The 24,559-nt window shown below is 35.7% G+C and overlaps 1 protein-coding gene across 13 annotated transcripts in view; it reads right to left on the bottom strand.

Annotated features, from left to right (window-relative positions):
- The window catches only part of MYCBP2 (MYC binding protein 2), a 262,254-nt gene that overhangs the window by 142,884 nt on the left and 94,811 nt on the right, over window positions 1–24,559 (bottom strand). For all 13 annotated transcript variants that reach the window (XM_032864195.1, XM_032864196.1, XM_032864197.1 and 10 more), the window contains 7 exons: window positions 23,966–24,047; window positions 16,298–16,415; window positions 10,781–10,985; window positions 10,025–10,178; window positions 1,966–2,138; window positions 763–888; window positions 544–671 (listed from right to left, as the gene is read on the bottom strand). In XM_032864195.1, the coding sequence (XP_032720086.1) occupies window positions 544–671; window positions 763–888; window positions 1,966–2,138; window positions 10,025–10,178; window positions 10,781–10,985; window positions 16,298–16,415; window positions 23,966–24,047 (986 nt within the window). The remainder of the gene's footprint in view (window positions 1–543; window positions 672–762; window positions 889–1,965; window positions 2,139–10,024; window positions 10,179–10,780; window positions 10,986–16,297; window positions 16,416–23,965; window positions 24,048–24,559) is intronic.

The raw sequence follows: 24,559 nt of genomic DNA, 5'->3' as shown, positions 1-24,559 counted from the left end.
TTCAAAGAATGAGCACATCCTTTGCTTGGAATAACCTCAGACCCTTTCTGAGATGAACAGGTACAGTAAATTGAGGACTTTTGATTATTTTTATTTTGTCTACCCGATGAAATCCATACCCCATATTCCATCTCTCGCTTCATCCCTGGTCCCTGTCTCAGGGTGATCATGTTGGTTTACAAAGGATTTGGCATCAAAAATGCTAAAAACTTTTAAAGCTACGTCAAAATGTCCCCGCATCAAAACGTATCAGGGGCATATCAAAATGTCCTGCTGTTCCTAGACCACTAGGAAGTTCAGCACAAATGACTGAGATGGACTAGTCTCTTTCAGCCTAAAATTATTAAAAAATCATTCTCTGTTCATTTCCTCCCATCTTGACTTTTGATTTTCTAATGAGTCCATGATCTAGTATTACTGCATTACATTTTAGCAAAGTTTCCTCAAGTCCTTTATTATATATTATATATATATATAATCATAAACTAAGTCAAAACCAAGATCTTCAAACAAAAAAGGGCAACAGTGTCAAAAACTGCTTACCTTAATTTTAGCAGTATATTCTCCTCTCCCTCCAAACAAACCAAGGCCACCAAGTAAAATATCAGTGTCAGCACTAAAACGTATAGCTTCTACTGAATGAGCAGAGTAACCCCAGCCCCCTCCATGACCTAAAGGATACAAATAATAATTAATGTTATAAAATAACTATATATATATTTCACTTAAATAACAATATTTCTTAAACATAAATATACATACTTTCAAACCTGTTTACTACACTATAATCTTCTTTGGAATAAACCTTCATTACTGCTTGAGTCTCCTCCTCTGTACTTGCAATACCCATTTTTAAATCCTGCATAGCTGCTAAGGTATCAAGGCAACCTAGAAACAAACAAAAATTCAACTCCTTGAAATTAAAATTTCCCATTATATTGATGGTATGAGATGCTGTAGGGGACAAATTAAAATAATCAACTCTGAGTGTGCTCAAAAATGTATTCTAAGCTTTAGACAATGTTTCATGAAAGAATACCTATAACCAGTAAGAATTCTCCTCTATTTGGGTAATTATATTTAAACACATTCTATATGTCAATGTTTTGCAAAAACTTGAAAAGTTGGACTCGCTCAATCTTTGAGTCTTTACAAGGTTCTTCCTTTTATGAAACTCTGAATTACTTTTAGATTCTTAGAGTTCTACATGAGGAAGACAGCAGGCTGAGAGAACCTTAATCAATGCAAGTTTTGGATGTTTACAATGATTACCACATAAAATTTGAGAAAAAAGAAGCAAGGAATTATATGTATGATCTATTTAATTATACTTAGAAATATGATTTCAGAACTGCAAATTTTAGATAACCATAAATGAGTCTTCTTAAAAGCAATAAATAAGTAGTTACATGGATTAGTATATAACTTCTATGACAAGAATATATATAAATTCTGAAAAAATGCTGTATTATAAATTAAATTTATATATTATAAATTAAATAGAAGTGAAGTTGGTGTGCTATGAAAATTGTGTTATATAAGAAAAAACAGAAGTAATATATATAAAATTCATAATTATATAAAAATATTTTGTAGAATTTATTTTAAAATAATGTATATAAATTAAATTTTATAATTATACATTTGAATATTCCATCTGCATCTCTAAAGTTTTTATATTAAAGCTGAACAAAAATAGTATTTTAAAAAAATCTGCCTGATAGAAATTATATTCAGGAATGCTTTATGTTTGGCCATACATGAATTGTGTTGGTTCAAGTCTGGTATGTTGGTGTTTGTGGGATTAACAAATTTCTTTAAGATAGAGGATTTAACGTATATTGCAACTAGCAGATTGTTGTTTAACACATATGAGAAAATGAAACACAAATCTAAATATTCTTTAAAAAAAATCCTCAGCACATATTAATGAAAATTAGCTGATCATCAAAAGAGCAACCCTACCTAGAATGTGCAAAGCTGCATGAGATCGGGTGGTGAGAGCCCTGGATCCTGTTGGTAAGGCAAGTTCAGGACTTAGAATACTGCATCTGGATTGCATGTCTGTTGCAGAGGGAAGTCTGGCATCAGCAACCACTGCATTGTAACACCACAGTTCTCTAGTATTTGGTCGAAACCTTCAAGAAAAAATAATCATAGCACCTCAACATACAGTTTCTAAATTTCCAAAGTACAATTGATGATACAAAGAGAATATAGTCAGCTTAAAGAGGACAAAATGTAGTTCATTGTTTTCTCTGAGTTAAATATATAAATAAAATTATCTGTCACTACAAGTGAAATAATTTGAATGAAACACTATTATAGATCATGATACTTTATAAGTAACAGAGCAACAGCATACATATATGAAGCTTCTATACAACAAAAACTCCATAAAAAACGTTTAAAGACAAAGGGCAAGTTGAAAGAAAATAGGTGACACATACGTATGAGACAAAACAACAATATCCACAATCCTGTAAATCAATAAGAGACAATCAATCCAGTATCAAAAGTGGGCAAAAGACCTGGAATGCGGTTTTCAGAAAGGAAGCACTAATAAAGTGTATGTAGATGTTCAAACACTAATAAACAGTAACCTATAAGCGACCCACAATACCCTCCAACCATCATCTCATTTCTCTTATCCCTTCCACAAAAAAATTCTCAAAAAGCTGCCTCTACCTCTTTACCACTTTTTTTTTTGCTATGAATTCTTTTTGGAAAAGTTTTTATCAACTACACAGTACATACAAAAGAATAGTAACAAAATATTTTCAAAATGAGGTATGAAGAATAATGGATAATAATAATAATGAAGAAGAATATGCACTAGTAAAAAGAATATTACCACTATCTTTTAAGTACACTGGCTCTTCTTCCCTACTCAATTTCTTCCCTTTTCCTTCAAAAGTAGCAATTACCTTGAATTTCAAGAGTTTACCATTCTCTTGCTTTTATGATTTTTTTCATGTTTATATCAAAATTGTATATTACTTAAGTTTCATATTTTGAACCGTATATGAACAGGATACACTCTGTGTTCTTTCCTGGTTACCTTTCTTTAAACAATATTCTTACAATGTATTTTTACAGTGATGTATGACTGTTAAGTTCATTCATTCTTGTTGTAAGATATTTTTTTAAGACTTTATTATTTATTTATTTGAAAGAGAGAGACCATGAGAAGGGGGAGGGTCAGAGGGAGAAGCTGGCTCACTGCTGAGCAGGGAGCCTGATGCGGAACTCGATCCTGGGACTCCAGGATCATGACCTGAGCTGAAGGCAGTTGCTTAACCAACTGAGCCACCCAGGCACCCATCTTGTTGTAAAATATTAATAGTTCACGTGACTATATTACAACTATATGTCCATTCTAGTTTTTTTTTTTAAGATTTTATCTATTTACTTGAGAGCGTGAGAGAGAGACAGAGCATGAGAAGGGGGGGGTGGTCAGAGGGAGAAGCAGACTCCCCACTGAGCAGGGAGGCCAATGTGGGACTTGATCCCAGGACCCTGGGATCATGACCTGAGCCGAAGGCAAAAGCTTAATTGACTGAGCCACCCAGATGCCCCCTATTTGTCCTTCTATTACTGATAGCAAAAAATAAAAATAAAAACCATTCAATTTTCCAATACAAAAAAAAAAAAATGCTGCTGTGGATAATTTTAAACATAGCTCCTAAAGCTTAAGTACGAGACTAGACAGGAAGGAAGAACAAAGTACTCATTTTTTCATAACTGGTAAGCCTACATAGAAAATAATCATTTTTTTGAAAATCTGATTTGTGTCAGATACAGCTAACATTCAGATTCATTTATTAAGGATGGACTTCTCAATCAATGGTGCTTGATGATCCAAATGTACTAAATATAAGAGCAACTAAATCCAACAATCCCACTTCCGGCATATATCCAAAAGAACTGAAAGGAGAATCTTGAAGTGGTATTTACACACTCACAATCATAGCAGCATTATCCACTACAGCCAAGAGATAGAAGCAACTTAAGCAACCATGAATGGATGAGTGGATAAATAAAATGCAGTAAAACATACAATGGAATGTTACTCAGTCTTAAAAAATTCAGAAAGAATTCTGTCACAGGGTGCAATGCGAATGAATCTCAAAGACATGATGCTAAATTAAATAAGCTAGTCACAAAAAAGACAAGTACTGTATGATTCCACTTCTTTATCAAAAGTTGTCAAATGCATAGACAGTAGATGGTGGCTGCTCCAGTGTGGAGGGAAGGAGAAATGGAGAGTTGTTCTTTGGAGACAGAGTGTCAGTTTTATAAGATGAAAACACTTCTGGAGATCTACTAGACAACAGTGTGAATATACTTAACACTGCTGAATTATACACTTATAAATGGTAACATTTTATGTTTTCTGGCACAATTATTTTATGTATTTTATATGTATTTTAGCACAAATTTTTTTTATTTTAAACTTAAAAATAATACTTGGTGGAGAATAAATTCTATGAAAGTACCTGCTATAATTAGTACAATTGCTTATTAATTTAATCTCTTAATCTAATTGGGTTTTTTGGTGTGTGCTTATTTATTTATTTTTCTCTGGTTGCTTTTAAAACTTTTCTCTTGGTCTTTAGTGTTCTATAGTTTCACTGTAATTCTCCTGATTGCAAATAATGGGAACACATAATTTCTAATATTTCTGAATTTAAATCTTTTTTTTTTTTTTTTTGGTTCTGGAAAATTCTTAGGCATTATCTCTTCAAATACTGTTTCTCCTCTATTTTCTCTAATCTCTAAAATTTCCTTCTTGGACTTCTATTAGATCTTTTCATTATATTCTTCAAATCTTTTTCATATTTTTTATATTCTTGTCTCTGTGGCATTTTGTGTAATTTCCTCTCAATTCTTCAAATCTGGTCTAATCATGCATTTAGGTAAACAACTATTCTTCACTTATAAAAGTTTTGTTTGGTTGTTTTTCAAATATGCCTCAACATTTTGAGTCTCATTATGAGTTTCTTTTGCTTGATCAATTTCATCTTTTATTTTTAAACATTTCATATATAATTTATATTGTTTCTGCTAATTCCAAGATGAAACTGATCTTGTTGCTTGTCTGTAGCTGAATTTCACTAACAGCAATATTGTTTATACGTTAAGCAATCTTGGACTTTGTGCTCCTATTTGATGGAATGTTAATACATTAAAACCCTATGGGCCTAAACAGAGGAGGGGTTTTCTCTGAAGATGATTTACACTTGCCTTTTGCTGGAGACACAGGGGTATTACCTATTTAATCTCAGTTTAGCATCATTCCAAGGCCAGAAGCTTAACAGAGTTTCAGGATCAGTTTCCATCTTAGTCACCTCGCAGCTAGCACAACACCTGTTTTCCAAACTGCAGCACTGCTTATCGGCATTTGCCCCTAGTGAAATCCAGTGTTTATAGTGCTGACTGCTTACTTCTCAAGGGTCACCTCATGAGGTATGAATTTTATTTTTATGTTGGCTTTCTTTCTTTGAGATGGGGGTGGAAAACAGGAGCAGTATATTAGCAACATCTTGGCTGAGTGTCAAGCCAATGTATAAAAATACAAACTTTTTTTTTTTTAAAGCATAGGGCCCCCTTCAAAGTATTTAGTTTACCAAATTGCCAGAAGTGAAATGCCCCACTCACTCTTCAAACACCAGTCTAGTTTGCACATCAACCACTTCCATGAAATTATTCTCAAAATTGCAAATAACTTCTAAGTAGCTAAACCTAATGGAATTTTTTGTCATTTACTCAGGTAAGCCCTCAGCAGTATTCTAACATCACTGAACACTCTTCTTTTTGACCCACTCCCCCTTTAATTTCTATGTCTGCACACCCTCTTGCTTTTCCCGTAGTTCGTAAACTGCTCCTTCTAGTCTCCCAACTAGTTTCTCCTATCTCACCTAACTTCTCTAAATCTTATATGTCCTCCTCAACCTACATCCTCTGTCTACGTGATCGTGTCCAATACCATAGCTTTAGATACACCTGTAAACTAAAAATTCTCAAATATATATCCCAGTCCAGACTAGTCCTTTGAACCTGGCTTCCTTAACATGTCAAAAACAGAAATCTTAACAAAATCTGTCCCTTTCTCGACCTTTCCTGGCTTGGTTAATGCCACCATGATTATTCAAATGCCAAAATCAGAACTTTGGAAATCATCCTTGACTACTTTCTTTCCTTAACCACTTTCCAATACAAGCAAGTTTTATTGGCTCTGTTCCAAAATATATATGCTGCTGACTGCTCCTCTCTATCACCCTTCCACCACTACCACTCTAAGTTTCATGCTATCATCTCTCCTCTGCACTGCTGCAGGAACCTCCTAGAACTACTCTTGCCTCCTTCCCATTTATTTTTTCACACAATAAGTATAATATCTTAATGTCACTTCCCAACTCAAAATCTTATAACAACTTCCTATTTTGAAGAAAATTCTATTTCCCTAATCCAGCCTACAAAGTCCTACATGTCCTGACCCTGCCTACCCCTCTGAATTTATTTCATGCTGCTCACTCACTATGCTTTAACCACACTGGGTTTCTACAAATTCCTAAAACACAACCAGGTTCTTGCACCAAAGTATTTGGGTCTACTAAGCTCTGCCTGCTCAGAAAACTTTCCCTAACTCTTCAAGTGCTTGGTTCTTTCTTATACTTTAAGGTCTTAACTTAATTGTCTCCACTGAATGGAATATAGGTCAGTGCTGTTAACCTCAATCACAGCAACCCCCTCTTCTTTAACAATGCTAAGTAAGATCTATAAAGTGTATTATTTATTCACTTTCATATAGTCTATATTTGTTTAAAAAAAAAGACAACTTCTCTATGAGCAAGGGATTCTTATCTGTATCTTACTGTATCAATCTTTGCTTACAGTATCTAACTAATATTTACAGACTAAAATTAATAGCAAAAATTTAAAAAAAAGTACTGTATACTGATGCTGACAGTATGGGAAAATATGGATTCTCACTGCAGTTGGTGAGAGAGTACTGAAGGACAATTTAGCAGTATATATCAAAATTCTATGAGCCAATCTTTTGGCCTAGCAATTCCACTTCTTGAAAGCTATCTTATGGGAATACACTTCCATGAGTATAAAACTGTGTGTGTATACACACACCTGTGTTTGTGTGCTCACTCTGGCAATATAGGTAATACTGAAACATTAAAAAGTAACCTACAATGTTTGTTGATAGGGAAAGATCCTAATAAGTCTATTTTGGTTTATCTAGACTATAGAATTCTATACAGTTTAATAACAAAGCAGTTCTTGCTGTACTGACTTGGAAAGATCTACAAACTGTCATTTAGCCAAAAAAAAAAAAAACAACACCTTAGCTTTTAAAATGAATATATTCTTATATGTATAAAAAAACACATGAATTTTTAAAAAGTGTCAAACAATATAAACCAAACTTAATACCTGTGACCCACAGAGGTTAGTAGGATTTGGGCGGGGGGGAGAAAAACATCTGAAGGACCACACAATTCAAGTTTTGCTTTGCATTTGAAAAAGTAACAGCATATATTTATGTGTTATTTGTGTAAATTTTGAAGCGGGAAATAAAATTGCTATTTTTTTTAAAAGATTTTTATTTATTTGACAGGCAGAGATCACAAGTAGGCAGAGAGGCAGGCAGAGAGAGAGGAAGAAGCAGGCTCCCTGCTGAGCAGAGAGCCTGATGCAGGGTTCCATCCCAGCACCCTGGGATCATAACCTGAGCTGAAGGCCTTAACTCACTGAGCCACCCAGGTGCCCCTAAAATTGCTACTCTTAACATTTATCTGCTTTTTACAGATGCAAAGTTTCCAATTACTCAGGAGAAGTTAGCTGTTTTGTTTTGTTTTGTTTTTAAAGATTTTATTTATTTATTTTACAGGGAGAGAGAGAGAGAGATCAAAAGTAGGCAGAGAGGCAGGCGCAGAGAGAGGGGAAGCAGGCTCCCTGCTGAGCAGAGAGCCCAATGTGGGGCTAAGCCCCAGGACCCTGGGATCATGACCCGAGCTAGAGGCAGAGGCTTTAACCCACTGAACCACCCAGGTGCCCCGAGAAGTTAGCTGTTAAGAATACAAAAGGAAGCAGACTCTGTTCAGGAAGGAAAGTCAAAGTGAGCTACTACTAAACCTACAGAGTGTAGTACTGCAAGTATTTAAACCCAAAGTGTAAGTATTGAATGAAAAACACAAAGGATATAAACCAGCCAGAAGTCAGGACAATGGAATAAAACTCTGATCCTGATTATAAGAAAATACCTTCTAGCTGTTTAATGAAACATTTGAGGAGACTACCCTTCATCTTTCAATCTCTGTTTTGGAACAAGGGAGGAAATATTCAAGGACCTGGCAAGGCATTTCAGATCATCCCTCCCACTGCTATCACTGTATGTGCAGAAGGCGAGGCTCAACTAAACGCACACTACACTTCTGAGTTCTGTAGTTCTGTCAAGACTTGAGGGAAATAGCTCTAGTTATACTGTTAGAATCCAGTTCTGCTAGTAACTAATTTAAAGAATGTATTTCTAATTTAGTGAATGTATCCATAAACAAAGTCTCTACTGTTGATCTTTATTTTGTTAATGTAAACTTCTTTCATTTAAAGATTAAACATATAAAACATATAAAGATTATAGAAAATAAAATATAATATAGAAAATAAAATTCAGTTTAAACCAAAGTCCAAACCAGGGTTTGCTCTTTGGTAACTAAGTCTCTTGTATACAGACTTGTCATCAGTAAATAACTAATGACTAGTCTATCTTTACACCATGTGCCTTTCTATTCCCTCCATACTATCTCACTGTGACCACTATAATTTTGGTTCTCAGCACCTCATGTCTTTATAAGGATTACTATAAGACTACTCACCTCTAGTTTCTCCTTATCTAATCTATCCTGTATAATGCTGCTTGAGAAACTACAGAGTGCTACTCAATCAATTCTGGCTTCCAGGCCTTTCCACAAAATGAACACTAAGACAGGAGACTGGTCAGCAACCTGGGAAGTACTGTAATTCCTTCACTCTGAATTCAGCCTTAGGACTGATAGAAAACATGGCTTCTTAAGACCTGGCTGGCTGACGGAAATGAAAGTAGGCATGGGCAGAGGAAGAAGACAAAGAAGTCTTTTCCCTTTCCTCATTGGTGCCACTTAAACCTTTCAATTTATCTAATTCCTGTCCACTGACTTTGGCCAAATAAACAATGAAATAGGGGGAAAGAAAAAAAAAAGGTAAGTCCTGTGATGCGTCAATCTGGTAATGCAGGGGCTATCTCCTACTAGAATTTAAAGCCAGAAATGCTGAGGACGGAAATTCTCTTTACTCATTATGATACAACGCATCATAACAAATTTAAAGCAAATACAATATAATTTGAATCTTTAGTGTACCTGTATTCATTCTCTACACTTTTATAGTTTCTAGAGTTTGGTAATCCTATGCATTTCTACATTTCTCTATCAACATATGAATATTCATAAAGGGTTATCTTAATTATTCTATATTGTCTTTGGCACAATTTCTTCTACATAGCTGGTAATAATTCGATATATGGAAAACACAGACAAGATTGCTGACAGATCAAAAATAATTAACAACAGAATTCTTTAAAGTAAAACTGCTTAATATAATGACAGCAGCAAATAGTTCTATAGCACATACTATGTGCCTCTGCTCTAAATTCTTCACTCTTCATAACAATTTATGAGGTAGGTACTATTATCACTCCAAATTTATAAATGAGAGAAGAGAAGCACATAGAGTCAAAGTAACCACTCCAAGGTGACACAGAAAGCACACTGTGGATCTGGAATAACCCAAGGCACCTGGCTCAGAACATACGCTTAAACATTGCACTACATTGCAAAGGTTCTGGGAAGCACAGTTAAACAAGAGAATTCTCATGTCTAAAAGGTCTGCCTTATACCTGAATATTGTATCACCACAAGAGTGTAATTTGATCAGAACTTATTTAATACTCTATTTTAAGAACAGAGCTTACCTCCAAATGACATCATATACTGGATCAAGACACACACCAAATCCTTGCAGATCTTCTTGTTCAGAGTCATTAAAAGTTTTACAACTCCCATCCACTTTATTTATCAGAAGACATTTAAATGGAGGAGGTTCTGATATAGAAGCAGGTACCAAGCCTTGGGGAAAGATATTTATCCATCTTAAAAGTGCATTACCTTTTTATAATGCCTCAGCTTAGAAAGTAAGTATTATTTATAAGGGAAGTATTATTATTACATCCATTTTACAGATGAAGAAACTGAGACTTAAATAAATTAAAAACTTTAAGGTAACAGAATTAGTACCAAAACCTCAGGCTGTCTAAATCCACAACTTATGCTCTTAATTTCTATACTGTATCACTCCATTATATAATTAGTTATGATCTCACAAACACAAGTATAGATTTATACCTATAGATGGAACTTCAAAGTTTGACTTTAGTAACCTTTCACAGAAATTAATTTCTACCATTTATTTAGCAAGAACCAATACAGAAAAATTCCTCCTTCCAATACAGGTTTTATCCTATCACAATTTAGCTCGTATTTCCACCACTCTCTAGCTTATAAATATTCACATAAACACAGACATTTAGAAGCTTCTTTTAAATTTCTTCAGATAGAAAGAAAACAAAAAGTTCTAAGATTATATATCTCATGATAGGTAAAGATGAACCATTTATTGTCAGTTATGACAAATATTTTGGGAAGAACATTTGTTTGTTTGGGGGTATTACCTATTATGTGTTTACTGGCAAAAATTTCTGATGTAGCCAGCACATGAGAATTAATAAGTGCTTCATCAATGCGTAAGAAGGTCTGGTCCCCACTTGCACCTATCCAGGTAGCCTTTCGTCCATACTTTGATCCAATGTTAGGCATGGGAGCTGGTTTTGCATTCCAATATGGCACATCCAAGATTGGCCTACCCAGCTGTCCTTTCTAAAAGATTAAATAAACCATATTAACAACATTCCTAGATAAACAATCTATAATTTTTTATAAAGTTAAGAAGACAGGAGACAAAAACAGCTCTATGAGAAATTATTCCTTATCAATTGTTAGTACTTTTTTTAATTAACGAAATTCATGTGAAATTTAGACCAAAATTTGTAAAGGAATAAAATAATTTCTATTATTCTTAGGACCTCCCCCCTAATAATAAATCACAAAGTATATTAAAAAATAACAAAGCTGAAATATTTTTTCATCCAAGAAATTGCCCTGAAATACTGTCACCTGCATTTAAATGAAAAGTATAGTAAGTATACAATGTTAAAAAATAAGTATTACAAATTGTTCATTTAAAAAAATCACTGAAAAAAATATTTTTGATATTTTAAGTTGACAGTACTTAAGATGATAGAAAGTCACTACTATCTTCTACTATGTACTTTGATATTTTAAGTTGATAGTACTTAAGATGATAGAAAGTCACTACTAAAATCACACAGTCTGAAAATATTTGAATACTACAACTGTGAATACAATTAGAAAACTACATTTTTTACAAATGTTTATGTGTTACTAAGTTATTTTACTTATGTTTCAAGATAAACAGCATAACCAAATAGTAAGGTATGATATCTTAAGTAAATAATTGTTAACTCACTTAAAAACTATGGCTGTCTATAGGTAGTAGGTTAGGTAAGAGTTTAATTTTAAAAATAATAGAAAGTCTCTCATTACTAAGATAGTAGTAGCTATCAAAGAATGCTGACAGTGAATGGGTAAACATACATCCACCCCTGGTTCAGGAGCTTGCCCTCCCTGCAAAGCACTATGGAGGGTGGAAAATGCTGTCTCATGGCATCCCGGGTCATCTGCAAGTTCTGGGAATGAGAAATCATTAGCAGAAAACCTGAAGAACACTGGCGTACTGCAAATAGCTGGTTAATTCTCACCCAACTATCAGGTTTCTAGCATGTTCTATCACTCCTTCAATACCACAGCAAGAAAATATAGCCACAAAGTGACTGCAAAAGCAATGCAGCTTTAAGCCCTGGGTGGAACCAGGGGAGGGAACAATGTGGCAACCACACAAACAGAGAAGCAGCCCAAAATTTCAATGTTAATTCTCAGCTTCCTTCAATGTCTATCCTTATTTTTTGACCCCCCATCCCCCAAAAAAGCACAAAAATGTGAACACTGAGCAAAGTATATAATATTCAAAGATATATTATGCTTTTAGAAGGAAAATAATTCTATTTGTCACTGACTACTGAAATAAATATCTATTCCCTACTATCAACCAACTAATGTAAAGAAAAGCAGTGTAAAAATACAACAGATGCCTGGACAGGCCCATGGGATTCAGAATGTGGTTACACATAAGTCACAGTTAAGTTCGTAAAAGTTCATAACAAGGACTTTTGCAGGTAGAGGACAAAAATGGCTGATTTCAATTACTATTCACATTCTCCCTCAAACAACAAAACCAACATACAGGACAAAGAAAACCACACATGACTCAAGTCTATAGCAGTTTAGGAAACAGCAGATCCGATGACCTTTCAGTCACCTGTAACCAAAAGGAAAAAAACAAATTCCAAGAGTCTTCACCTGGACCTGTCACTGCAAGCTGGAGGGGGTGGAGAGTGCAAAGGGCAGCTTCTGAGGGACAACAGTAAGAGTGTTGAGGACTTAGAAAAAACACTGGCAAAATCATCTGCAAAGAGAAAATCTAACCCTTGACATCAAAATATGCAATGAAGGCACACAGCAACAGCTACAGGAAAAAGGCTTCAAAGTGTGCAGGACCACTTCTCACCCATGAGACTGACGCAAATTAAAAGATAGGACAGCATATTCTGCTGGCGAGGTATTTTCAACCTCTGCTGGTGAGAATGCAAAAATGGCCCACAAAACAGCAGAGGCACTAACCTTCAACCCAGACATCTACTTCTAGAAACTTACCTGAAAGGTACACCTCTATTAGTATTTATTGCTTTCACTGCAAAATATTGGAAAGTACTTGCAAAATATTGGGAAGTTGTATCCAAGCTTAAGAAACTGACTGAATGAACTATAGTGTATATGCACAAGGGTACTATGCAGATATTAAAAAAAAGAATGAGGAAGATCTCTACGAACTATCACAGAATGATGTCTAGGAGATATAGTAAAGTGATAAGAGCAAAGTACAGAAGAGCATATAAAATGCATATAAATAGCATATAAATAGCATATAAAAGAGCATATAAATAGCATATAAAATGCTACCTTTTGAAAAATAAAGGGAAATAATTATATGTGTGTACATATATATAAACACACCTGTATCTATACAATACACACAGGAAGGATAGACTGGAAAACAATGAAGTTCATTACTTACAAGCATGGAGTAAAGGGGATATGGGAGGAAATGACAGTTGACTGAGTACACTACTATTTTTGTGTTACTTCAACTTCTGGAAACATGTTAATGTTCTACATATTCACAAAAATAAATTGTATCTAAAGATAGGAGAGGAGGGATCCTAAAACTAAAAGCAAACTGAAACAGTGCACTGGACCAGAAGCCCCTTTCGTTAGAAGTCTGAGGACAGGACATAATAGGCGTCAGCATTTTCACCAGTGTATTCCCAGGAATGGGGAGGAAGACTGTTATCACAGGGAGAAGAGGAACACCACTGTTTAAACAGTCTTCTGAATCTGCCCCCTTTCCTGACCTCCCTTTGGCATCCCTAGGGAGCATCATTCATTGGTCTAGGCCAAAGTTATCTCCATGCTGAAAGGGCATCCCTCTCCCCCAACCCCTGACATCTTACTCACTTTATAGAGATGAACCCCTGCCCCAGGATAGGGTGAGACAAATAGACCTGTAAAAGGGCTTATTTTCAGAGATAAGGAGAAGAAGGGTTGTTCTTGGCTGTTGCTGCTCCTCACAAAGAATCTGTTATTTGTAACTATGCTTATGAATATTAACTTTTTTTTTAAATAAAAAAAAATGGCAAACTGAAACAAATGAATCCAACTCTATTCCAAAGGAGTAACATAATCCCACTGAAATGGGGTGGGGTAAGAACCCAAGAAACTTATAAACCTTATACCTTTAGCTGTGGGGAAGGACAGAGGTGAGAGGGGGCAGGAGTGAGAGTGAAAGACAAATCGTGAACTCCTTGTTTTTATAGTGGTGTGGGAAAAGCAAATATAAAACTATTTTACCATACTTTAGGACTGAGTGAATGAGAAATAAATGTACTCATAGTATTAGAAGCCAGAATTCTTACTTCGGAGGAAAGGAAACAAACACAGAATGGGTGAAGGTTAAGAAAGACCCCTGTGGGGATGGGCTGGAATTAGAGGTACTGGTATGGGCTTCTGATTTCTAAAATACCCTCATGTATGTATATATGCATAAACATGTGTACTGGGGAATCTAAAGACACCCCACTGTAATGAATACACCTAGTGCTCAGCGGGTGTCTAAAACTAGTTCCCACTAAAAAGGACCTTCGTTTTTGGAGAAATGGCTGCTTTTAGGACTGATACAGAGAAGCCAGAAACAACTGGTTATGCCAGGAAGTAAGGAAATGCCCCCAAAGTGAAGGGGCATGTCACAAGAACACAGGAGCCAGCTCGAAGGGACTCTGATCCATGAAATCTGAGACAATCTATGCACCCAAATAATTATGGACAGTAATGAGGAAAATGCAAATATGTGCATCTGGACCAAAAAAAAAAAAACAAAACCAAATGAGAAAGAAGGGCGCCCGCTTACAATAAAATGCAAAGGGCTAACTGGTAAATGTAAGGGGGTGCTGGAGTTGGAAAATCATCATTTTGCAATCATTATAGTAAAGACTGGTTTAGGCAAGAATGGGAATCTAAATCTAGGGGGAAACTGTAAGAGAAGCATATACCTTAAAACTATCTTATTAAAAGAGTCAACCCATAAACTGCTTATTAGTTTCAAGAGAAAAAATACTAATTATGCAGTAGAAAAATCAGACATTTTCCAGGCGGGCATTTTGTGCCTTCAGATGTGATACCTGTGGAGAACACAACATCACTTACATAGCATTTTGGCCTGGAATACAGAACCTACATCTAAACATGAGGAAATATCAGAAAAAACAAAAATAAGGACCATTTTATTAAAACAACAACAACAACAACCAAAAGCCAAAGTACCATACTCCTAAAAAATGTCAATGCCATCATGATAGACAAAGAAAAAGTATAGAAATGGTACAGATTAAAGGAGACTGAAGAGACATCACAGTCAGATGCAATATCTGATCTTAAATTGGAGGAGACCAAAAAATGCCAAAAAATAACTGTTGGACCAATCAAAAAAATACAAGTATTCAGGAATAAAGGATCATAATATATGCAAAGTTACTCTTAAAGGGTCCAGGAAAAAATATGTTTTACACACACACACACACACACACACACACACACACAGTGCTTAAGAGAGAACAAGAGCGTGCATGTGCAAGTGATAATGCAAATCAAAATGTTACCAAATAGGTGAAGCTGGTTCAAGAGTACAAAGGTGTTCTATGTACCATTCTTACTTTTTGCAATCTTTCTGTAGTTTAAAAGCATTTCCAAATAAAAGATTTTTTTCTTAAAGTACACATTTACATTTTTAAAAAAATCAATAGTTGCAAATTATATCCCAGAGATTTAGGTTATGGAGTTATGAATAGTTACTCACATCAGAGATGGTATAGGCTTATTAGCACAGTCTTACAAGGCTTTTCCTTGATCTCTACTATGCCCAAACTATATAAAGCTTCTCAGAGCATTTTCACTCTTTTCAAGCTTTGGCAGAAATAGAACAAAACAGGCAATAGACAGAGACAGAGAAAGAAAAGCAGAAGAAAAAGGAAACTATAATTTTAAAGAAATCTAGTAAGAAAACCAGGCTTTTAAGAAGTTCTAAGTTAGAAAAAGTTCTATATGTTAAGAAAAATGAATCTTTGCAAGCCACTTGGGAAATAAGCTCTCAAATGACAGAATAACTCTACTGAATGCTTAAAGGATTTTGACCTGGAATAAACATGTCAAATTCTAACATAATTGTTAAATTTAATAAATTCTAATAGTACACTAGAGAAGAAAATTATTTCACAGTAATGTCATTCAGGTCTTGTGTATGCTGGATGTGGAGACAGGAAATATGCATATGCAATAATTATAACACAAGAATTGCACTGAAACCAGAAAAAACAGCTGACACAGACAAACTGTAAGGCAATGGTACAATGCAATACTATTAATGCTTAAAAATTCCTTACAGAAAAACTTCCAAATGTGAAGACCTGTCCATCCATTAAAAGTACGGCCGTGTGGTTGCTGCCTGCAGTAACTTGTGTGCTAGGGCCTGGCAAAGCTTGAACAAGAGTGGGACATCCCCTAGGTTAAAAAAAAAAAAAAAATTAAGTCAATTTCTTACAAGACTCAACTGAAATAAAAAGCAATAAATAAACATTGCAATAAGGAATAGAAGAAATAAAAGGCACTAATAGTATACTTAGTATTTATTAAAGTACCATATGCCTATCTTCGTATACAAAGATAGGTGCCAGATATACAAAGATGCAAAAGACATTAACACTGACTTTAAAGAGATTATTAAAAAGATTTCCTAAATTTACTACCCTACTTATGGCCACAAATTTTTTTTTTTAAAGGAAGAAAGTTATATTTTACAGGAAGGATTTGTGGAGTTATATAGAACAGAAGAGTTGCAGAAATGCTTGCGACGCAGGGACACGTAATTTTTATTTTTTTTTTCTGAAAGACTGGTGCTACCTTTGTTTTAAAAGGAAAAAAAATTATCTTTTATAGCAATGGCACATTAGAGATCTCCATAAATATTTATTGGATGAAATAAAAATCATACACTGCTTTAACAGGAATTCAGTCCAGGAGCTATATGAAACAATCAATCTTATATCCTTTTTTCTACCTTTTTAAGTGAGCTATAATTTTAGATTTTAATAGAGTGGTTAATGAGATCAGAATACAGTAGGACAAGAGGCATGAGACCCGTGACTGGACGCCTAGACACTAAAGCTAGATTGGCTGGCTGTAAATCCCGGCCCCACCACACAATAGCACTTGGACCAAGACTATGAACAATGTACTCATCCTTCTTGTATTTTAGTTTTCTCTTCTATAACATAAGAGGATAGTATGAAACAGTAACTACCCTTAGGGTTCCTATGAACAACAGAGAAGCTCACACATGTCAAGTGTTTGGATGAATGACTAGCACACAGTTAACAATGAGTAAATGGTAACTAATACAATAAATGACATCCTTATATCTATTGTATCCATCCTCGTATGATTTTATTATTTATTAATCACTTTTAGTAATCATTTTCTGTAATTAGAATAACCATTGTAGAAACAGTCAACAAATAATAGGAGGCTCTATTTTAGAGACAAGTCTGATAATTTTTTTTTAAATTTAATTTTTTATTTAGAGAGAGCACGAGCAGGCAGGAGGAGCAAAGGGAGAGGGAGAGAGAATCTCCACACAAAAAAAGAAAAATAAAGGAGAACCAACAGCTAAAAGGAAAATGAAGCTCAATGAGGCTTTGTTCCTTTTAAAATGACAGAGATTTATGTAAGTTTAAAAGCATGAGTGGAGGTAAAAAGGCTAAAGGTACAGTTTAGAGAGGAGAAACAAAACAGCAAGATTCCTAAGGAAAAGGTAGCTAGGCTTCATAGCATGGACAAGAACAGGTCCCTCTTTCAAAGTAATATGAAGAAGCAAAAGAAGTAGTATAGATGTAGATAGGTTTATAGAGTTGGTGGGGTGAAGAACTTCCCACCTAATGGATTTTGGATTTGCTGTGATGTGAACAGAAGTCATGTGTTAAGAGGAAGAAGGAAATGGGTAAGCAGAGGATTTGAAGATTACAGAAAAGGCATGGTGGTGAATGGAACAAATATATATGCAGATCAGGAGTTTTTAACTGAGATTCAAAGGACTTCTAGGAAGTCTGTGAGTGAGCTTCAGGGCTTCTGTGAACCTCCTAAATTTATAAGTCAACCTTTATGTGTATATTCTTATATCTACTGTTCTGAAGACAGACCCCATCTTTCACCAAATTCTCAAGAGGTGTTAAACCAAATAGTTTAAAACCACAAAGAAGAAGAATGATTGCCCATTGTAGAGCCCTGGATCATTCTGGAAGTCAGGTAACAATCTGCACACATACAGTGATTCATTTTTTTCCAGAAGCCTAAGTTAGACATCAAAAACATGGACAGAGTGATCCATGCTGAAGTTTTGCCATGCCCTAGCATTGAGACCAAGAGGGAAAGAAAACGAAGGTTACTGATAAGAATCTAGGTGAAGAAAATAAACAATCTCTAACTTGGAGAGAAAATAAAGTAAAAAAGGTAGAAAAGAGTAAAAACGTAGAGGGCAGTGGGGAATGAAGTGATAAAGTTAAAGGCCGAGTAAAGTAAAGCTAAGTAACAGAATAAATTATTATCAGATTATGAGGTGTTTAAACTTAAGAATTCAGAGTTGGAGCTGTGCTGGATCCAAGATGGGTCCTGGGAATAACTACCATGAATGTGGAAGTAAAATTCACTATATAGAAGGCGTCAAGATTAAGTATATCGTATAGGACCATGGACAAGGATACAAAAGTCACTCATGAGTGTGACAAGACTCAGAGTGAGAATATACTGTCAAACAAGATACTAAATCTTCAGTGAATGAAAGGCTACTGAGTGAATGGTAAGTAATGAAAGGGGAAGAGAGCAGAAAGGCCTTGCCTCAAAAGAGCAGTAGTTTTTTTAACTTGTGGAGGGAGTAATATGACCAGGAATAGTAGTGAAAGGTAAATGGATTTCAACCCTGAGCTACAGGGAGCTTTGCCAAAACAAAAACAAACAAACAAACAAACAAACAAAACCCCACAATGGCCCCAAGGGTTATATAGTGAACTAATGCTCTCTAAATGACCAGTAGCAAAGAATAAAGGGAACAGTCTAACAATAGTTAAAGTCTCTGTAGTTTGCAAAGCACTTTTACATAAAACCTACTGCTGATTATTAAAATAACTCTGTGGGTAGATCTGAGGAGCTTAGAGCATTTTCCCAAAAGCTGGTGGCAGACTTTCTAAAACAGTCTTTGAACTCTTTCCGTAATATTAGTGAGCCCATTTATTAAATTAGTTTGAATACACAGGAAGAACAGAAAACATGTGTATGTTTGCATGCATGTGTACACACTAAGCATTTCACATACACTGCACTAATTCTTCAACAATCCTATGGGATATTTAAAGTAAGGCCTAGTAAATTGCAATTAGATAGTTGGTAATAGATGAAGCAAAGGTTTCAAACTTGTCTAAATGGTTCTAGATACTATGATTGGGTAATATATTAATGCAGAATGAAGATAGTCTACCAAGAAAAAGAAGAAACTCAAAGACACTTTAAGAATGACCAAAATTCTACTGAAAAACAGAGAATAGAAGCCTCTATAATCTCTTTGCCAACATCCATGTTAAAGTTTACTAAAAATGATTTTAAAAAAAGTGGAATTCAGACATTCAGAAGCATACCGAACAAAAGAAACAAACCAAAAAGAGGGCTAGTAGACTCATCATGAAAATGTCCAAAAGCCTTCACAAGCTTTCTGACTTACTTTAAAAAGCAGCAGCTAACATCACTGAGCACTTACCGTGGACTAGACCCTGAGCTAAGTGAATGACAGGCATGATCTCCCTGATTCTCACAAGAACCTTCTCAGGGAAATATATTTACTCCAATTAAACAGAGGAAGAGACAGAGACAGAGACAAGTTAAATAAACTTGGCCAAGGTCATATGGGTACCAACTGATAGAATCAGGACCCAAACTAGAGAATGAACTCATTTTGCCAACACAACGCATTAAGTAAGAAGACCATCAATAACATTTTGTTAATCTTTGCTACCATGCACACTTCAATACCGACCTTCCATTAACCCCACATTATTAATGTGTGCTATACAATAAATTCCAGTTAAAAAGCACTTGATTTACCAGACATTTTTAAAATTGCCCCCCAACCATATACTTTAAGTAAATATCTACTAAATGTCTTCTTTGTGTCAGTTAACATGTATGCTATAGGGATTCTGTTCCTCCACATATGTGGTCAATTTGATTCTCAATTTGTACTACAGTTCTTGTGTCCTGCCTTCCAAGTCCGACATGGGTCAAGACAAACAGGGTAACTAGAGGGGTTATAACAGAAATGGTTTTGGCTAATTTCTATTTAGGACACCCAGGCATAGTGTGTAAGCATTATTTCACTGTACTACCCAGTTTACTCTCCCCACACGACACGCTACACCCTTCCAGTTACAACTCAATCAATGGAACCAGGAATCAAAATGTACCTGTGGGAAAAGAACAACATCAAGCAGTTAAAGCAAACCCCACCAGAGTTTAATCTTCTTCTTTTTTTTTTTTTTTTAGATTTTATTTATTTATTTGACAGTCAGAGATCACAAGTAAGCAGAGAGGCAGGCAGAGAGAGAGGAGGAAGCAGGCTCCCTACCGAGCAGAGAGCCCAATTCGGGGCTCGATCCCAGGACCCTGAGACCATGACCTGAGCTGAAGGCAGAGGCTTTAACCCACTGAGCCACCCAGGCACCCCAGAGTTTAATCTTCTTAAGAAACCCTGATATCTTTTTAATAATTTAAACCCATTATATCTTTGTGAAGATGATAAATTCCAGCTATTCGAAATACTCAGCATATTGCTATGATACCATCACCTGAAGCAAGGCAGTGCAAATTAAGGGACAGTGCTCACTGATATAATCAGGTCTATGAGACAATGTTTTTATTTTTAGGTAACCTCTTTATTTTAAAAGCTGACAAGAGTACTTCTCTTTTGGGGGACCTGGGTGGCTCAGTGGGTTAAAGCCTCTGCCTTCAGCTTAGGTCATGATCCCAGGATCCTGGGATCGAGTCCCACATCAGGCTCTCTGCTCAGCAGGAAGCCTGCTTTCTCCTCTCTCTCTGCCTGACTCTCTGCCTACTTGTGATCTCTGTCTGTCAAATAAATAAATAAAATCTTAAAAAAAAAAAGTACTCTTTCAATAGCCATTATACCTCAATGTGGTGTAGCAGAATCTTGTGCATATGCTGTCTATTCTTCATATTGCACAATTACCTCAGGGGTGTGACTTGATTATAATCATGATTTTCACTATTTGCTTCCCACTCAGGAGAGGCCATGAAATATAATTATTTGCCGATTATTTTCTGCCCTCTTGCTGCACATGATTGATGGTCCATCATGTCTAACTGTAATGCACTTTTCTCAGCTTATACCATGACTACAAAATTATCAACATGAACAACAATGATGATGATGACAATGAAGATGATGATAAACCCTCTTCTGTGTCATGAGCCTCAGTGAAAAACAGAAAAGCTGACAAATTCTTCCCCATACAAATTACAACTCTGACTCAGTCTCTGCATATCACTGATGTCATTCAACTATAAAGCAAAATATCTGTTGCCTTCTAACACCTGTGACAGTAACTGCTCAACCCTGCAAGCCACTGATATTTTACCACGTCCAATGTCCAATATTCAAATGTCATATTCAGTGACATCTGAGAAACTGATTCTGCCAAAGACCTTTTGCTCTCTTTCTAAGCACGATATTGGTCATTAAGATTGCAATAGCTTTTGTTAACTAGAATTAAAACATTTAAATGAAGGGAAAAAGATTGTGACTGCTTTACAAATCTCTTGACAAGAATATCAAATGGATGCTACACTTACATTTTTAGTGAGAAATTCAACTTAATGCTTCCTTAATTATCTCTTCTCATTAGCAACAACATTCATCAAAGTAACTAAGGATATGCCATTTCATACCCATTTTGTGTGCACTGCAAATGGATCTGACCCTACCCATGAGGGACAAACAGTGAACGGTTCTTAATCCTGATGCACATTAGAGTCTGGACAGTTTTTAGGAAAAAAACTTTTGATCCTATCCAGCACTGCCCTTGCTGCCTCCATCCACCTCCACCCTACCCCCACCTCCCAACATATTCTTCTTAGAAATTCTAGAGGTAGAATCCAGGCATAGGATTTCTGAAGTTCCCTAGGTAATTCCAGTGTGCAGCCAGGATTAAGAATCACTGGTCTTTACCATATAAATGGCAATAACTGCATCCCCGCCAGGGGTGGTTTCAGAACAGAGTGAAAATTCTGGATTTTACTTAAGGACTAGAGTAATTCACTGTACATAAAAGAGAAACCATATACACCCAGTTGATTCTGGCAGGTATCTTATAAATACAAGGGAGAATGAGGCAGAGTAGAGATTCACAGAAGAAAGAAGGTTCTTATGACAAAATGAATCAGTAAGTCAAGTCCGGCCTGAAGCTGCCGTACATATCTCCAGGCTTGATCAATTAGGCTGGTTTCAATGGTGAGGCAGCCATATATGTGGATCACTCAGACCTCTGACAACCTACTTCAGGGAGCAGAGCTGACTGACAGCCTTAGATGCTGTCCCTTTGGATCCATGAGGCCATTCTTCTCCCCTCCGTTGCTATCAGCCATGTCTGAGCATGGTAAGGTATAATGCTTGACGATCTTGCCCGATATGGGGCTCCTCCAAGGGCAACCTCAGCTTAAGGACACCACACTGCCTGCCTGAAACTACTCAGAACTGCACTTCACTCTAGACAGTTCCTACTCTATCCTTCTTCCTTCTTTCCTCTCACAGGGGTCAGACCTGCATTGTGTCTGACAGTTTTCCCTGCTTATTCCTGCTCTTTTCCCTTTCATCTTCCACAAGAGCTTTCTCCCAATGACTCCTTTGCACATGACATCCTGTCTTAGTAACTTCTTCTTGAAGTCCTGAACTAATAAAGATAGATTTTCTATACTTTCGGCCAAAAGCATTCTCACTTCTATTATTAAGCAGGAAATGGATTCAGCTGGCATAAGGAAAGCCAAAGTAACAAGGACTTAAACAAGATAGAAGTTTATTTCTCTCTCAGCTGAGCATCCACTTGTAAGGAGCCAATGTGGCAATTCTATGGTGTCAGGGACTCAGACTCTCTTTGTCTTGTAGCTCTGCCAGTCTCAATGTGTGGTTTCGAAGTTATGATTGCTTTATCGACTTCTCCAGTTCCTGCCACTACACATTTCCAGGCCACAAGTTGGGAAGCAAGGACAGGAAGTGGAAGAGTACTTCCCTCCCCTTTAACAGCATGGTTCTAAAGCACATTTTAATTCACACGGCTATATCCTGCAGCAATGGAAGCAGGAAAATGAAGTCTTTACTGCATGGTCATGTCACCAACAAAAACTCTACTCCCAAATGAGGCAGGGAAGAAGGAGTATAAGGCAATGTCTGGTAGTCTCCACCACCAATAGTTCTTTACTATTCCGGATAAGTCAGTTTCCTCTGAGAGACCGCAGGTTCTGTTTAAAGATTATTAAAATGCTTCTATGATTTCATGTTAATATTAGACCAAAATTTCAAAACTGACAACATTAAGGAATATGAATGAATCCACTGATTTTTAAAAATGCAATTAAAAATGCAATTTAAAAATGCAATTAAAAATGTAATTTAAAAATGCAATCTGGGGATATCCACTATCTTTTCTATTGCTATGAAGAGCCTTTAAGAAAATAGTAATTATTAAGAATATGGAAGGATTTTGTGATAATCATAGTCACTCTTCTATTTTAAATGTATAAAATGTAAATCAATATTTCTTCTGAAGCCACAAAATCATCTATCTCCACAAAAGCACTCAACCACAAAATCAAGATCCACCTATAATTTATGGGCCACATTTTGCAAAACAATGGCATAAATACGATTTCAAGTATAGAAATACATATTTAGAAAGAAAAAAAAGAAAAAAGTATCTTCAAACAAAAAGTCCTAGTACCTGGAATTGACATCTCCATGTCCTAGCTGCCCATGCTGCCCATATCCAAACGTATAGACATCTCCATTTTCCATTAAAACCACTGAAAACAAAATATACAGCTTTATTATATGTATTTTATATTTCTGTCATAACAATACTGAAAGCAGTATAATATACGCTATTTAAAATTTACAGGGCCATTAAAATGTGTAATTGACATCAATAGATAAAGAATATGTAATATATATATATACAATGTAATATTATTCAGCCATGAAAAAGAATGAAATCTTGCCATCTGCAATGACATGGATGGACTTAGAGAGTAAGAGAAAGTCAGAAAAAGACAAATACCACATGATTTCACTCATATGTAGAGTTCAAGAAACAAAACAAATGAGCATAGGGGAAAAAAAGAGATTGAGAGAGACAAAGCAAAAAACAGAATCTTAACTATAGAGAACCAACTGATGGTTACCAGAGGGGAGGTGGGTGGAAGGATGGATGAAATAGGTAATGGGGATTAAAGAGTGCCCTAGTCGTATGAGGACTAAATGTTTAAAACAAAAACTTAAAAAAAAAAAGGGTAATTGAATCACAGGCAATTTATAT

The sequence above is a fragment of the Lontra canadensis genome, unplaced genomic scaffold, assembly GCF_010015895.1.
Source record: "Lontra canadensis isolate GAN:19392208 unplaced genomic scaffold, GSC_riverotter_1.0 scaffold26, whole genome shotgun sequence".
Classification (NCBI taxonomy): Eukaryota; Metazoa; Chordata; class Mammalia; order Carnivora; family Mustelidae; genus Lontra; species Lontra canadensis.
Note: the sequence above shows the minus strand (reverse complement) of the source record. Positions and strands in the feature narration are given on the sequence as shown.